At 55.7% G+C, this 1771-nt stretch overlaps 1 protein-coding gene across 1 annotated transcript in view; it reads left to right on the top strand.

The window, feature by feature from the left end:
- The first annotated feature begins 1345 nt into the window (after positions 1–1345).
- ADRB3 (adrenoceptor beta 3) overlaps positions 1346–1771 on the top strand; it is a 3622-nt gene continuing 3196 nt past the window's right edge. The window contains exon 1 of the mRNA XM_006765588.2: positions 1346–1766. Coding sequence (XP_006765651.2) covers positions 1459–1766 — 308 coding nt within the window. The 5' untranslated portion in view covers positions 1346–1458. The remainder of the gene's footprint in view (positions 1767–1771) is intronic.

Genomic DNA, 1771 nt, shown 5'->3' on the forward strand with positions numbered 1-1771 from the left:
CTTCTAGTTTTTAATTAAAAGTTCATCGCCGAAACCGGTTTGGCTCAGTGGATAGAGCGTTGGCCTGCGGACTGAAGGGTCCCGGGTTCGATTCCGGTCAAGGGCATGTACCTGGGTTGCGGGCACATCCCCAGTGGGGGATGTGCAGGAGGCGGCTGATCGATGTCTCTCTCTCATCGATGTTTCTGACTCTCTGTCTCTCTCCCTTCCTCTCTGTAAAAAATCAATAAAATATATTTAAAAAAAAAAAAGTTCATGAATAGCCCTAGCCAGTTAGCTCAGTGGATAGAGCGTCGGCCTGCAAACTAGAGGGTCCCAGGTTCGATTCATGCCAAGGGCACATGCCCAGGATGTAGGCTCGATCCCCAGCAGGGGTCGTGTAGTAGGCAGCCGGCCAATGATTCTCTGTCATCATTGATATTTCTATCTGTCTCTCCCTCTCTCTTCCTCTCTGAAATCAATAAATAAAAAAATAAAAAAAAGTTCATGAATAAATCTTCAAGGAAGTGGCGTGAACACTTTTCCATCAGGAGGGTGGTGATGGAAGATTTGTGGATAGTTGAGGGTGATGTGGATCAGCCTCAACCTCAAACCCATTCATTCACTTTTAACGTGTCTTTTCAACAGAATTTTAAGAAAAAAGGGCCCATCTAGAAAATGTCAAGGTGGAAAGGTGTGTGGAAAGGGCAATGTGTAATGGGGAAATTGGAGAAATCGAAACTCTCAGCATCCCAGGCTATGGAGGCCAAATTGAAATTCAAATGAGTGGGCAATGATAAAGACCCTGAAAAATGGTAAACGTCCCAGCAGCTGAGGGGGTGGGGGGTGAGGGAGCCAGAACAGAAAACGGGAGAGACAGGGAGGGTAAGGGAAATAGAAGGGAAAGGGGGCAAATCTCACTGAAATAGCCTCCCGGGAGAAGCGAGGATACTGGCTGCCCTCTATTACTTAACTTACAATATCTTAGAGGAGCTCCCGAGTAGCCGAGGGGCTACTGTGGACAGAAAGGGTTACCTTTCCTCTGCCACCGTAAGCGGGGAGGCCAGGAAACCAGTGCTGACCGGTGCTGTGCTGAGTGTGGAACTGGTCGTGGCAGGAGTGGGCACACCGTGGCAAAGAAGTCAGGGCCTCCGCGCTCCGGATTTGGCTAAAGGAAAAGTCGGGCTTCCACCTGTTTCCCTCCCTACCCTCCAATTCCCCTCCCGAAGCCGAGTGTTGAGACTGTTGGCCGCTGCCCCTTTAAGAGCCGCCACTCCCCCCAACCCCCAGCGGTGGCACCCAGTGTGGGTGTGTGTGTGTGGGGGGGGGGCTGAGCTTTCGCTCCCAGTCAACCAGGGAAGATGGCCCAGGCCAAGGAGATCTCTCCCACGCCCCACTGCCCCCTCCCCTGAGTCGCGTGAGCTGGGAGCCCCCTTACCCGCCCCCCCCTCTCCCCCCCGCCCCAAGCGCGACGTGGGAATGGCTCCGCGACCTGACGCGAACAGCTCTCTGGCCTCGTGGCCAGATGCCCCCACCCTGGCGCCCAATTCTGCCAACACGAGTGGGCTGTCAGGGGTGCCGTGGGCAGCGGCGTTGGCGGGGGCGCTGTTGGCGCTGGCGGTGCTGGCCACCGTGGGAGGCAACCTGTTGGTCATCGTGGCCATCGCCCGGACGCCGAGGCTCCAGACCATGACCAACGTGTTCGTGACTTCTCTGGCCGCAGCCGACCTGGTCGTGGGACTCCTGGTAGTACCGCCGGGGGCCACGTTGGCGCTGACCGGCCACCAGCCCC

Source organism: Myotis davidii, unplaced genomic scaffold (genome assembly GCF_000327345.1).
Source record: "Myotis davidii unplaced genomic scaffold, ASM32734v1 scaffold93, whole genome shotgun sequence".
Taxonomy (NCBI): domain Eukaryota; kingdom Metazoa; phylum Chordata; class Mammalia; order Chiroptera; family Vespertilionidae; genus Myotis; species Myotis davidii.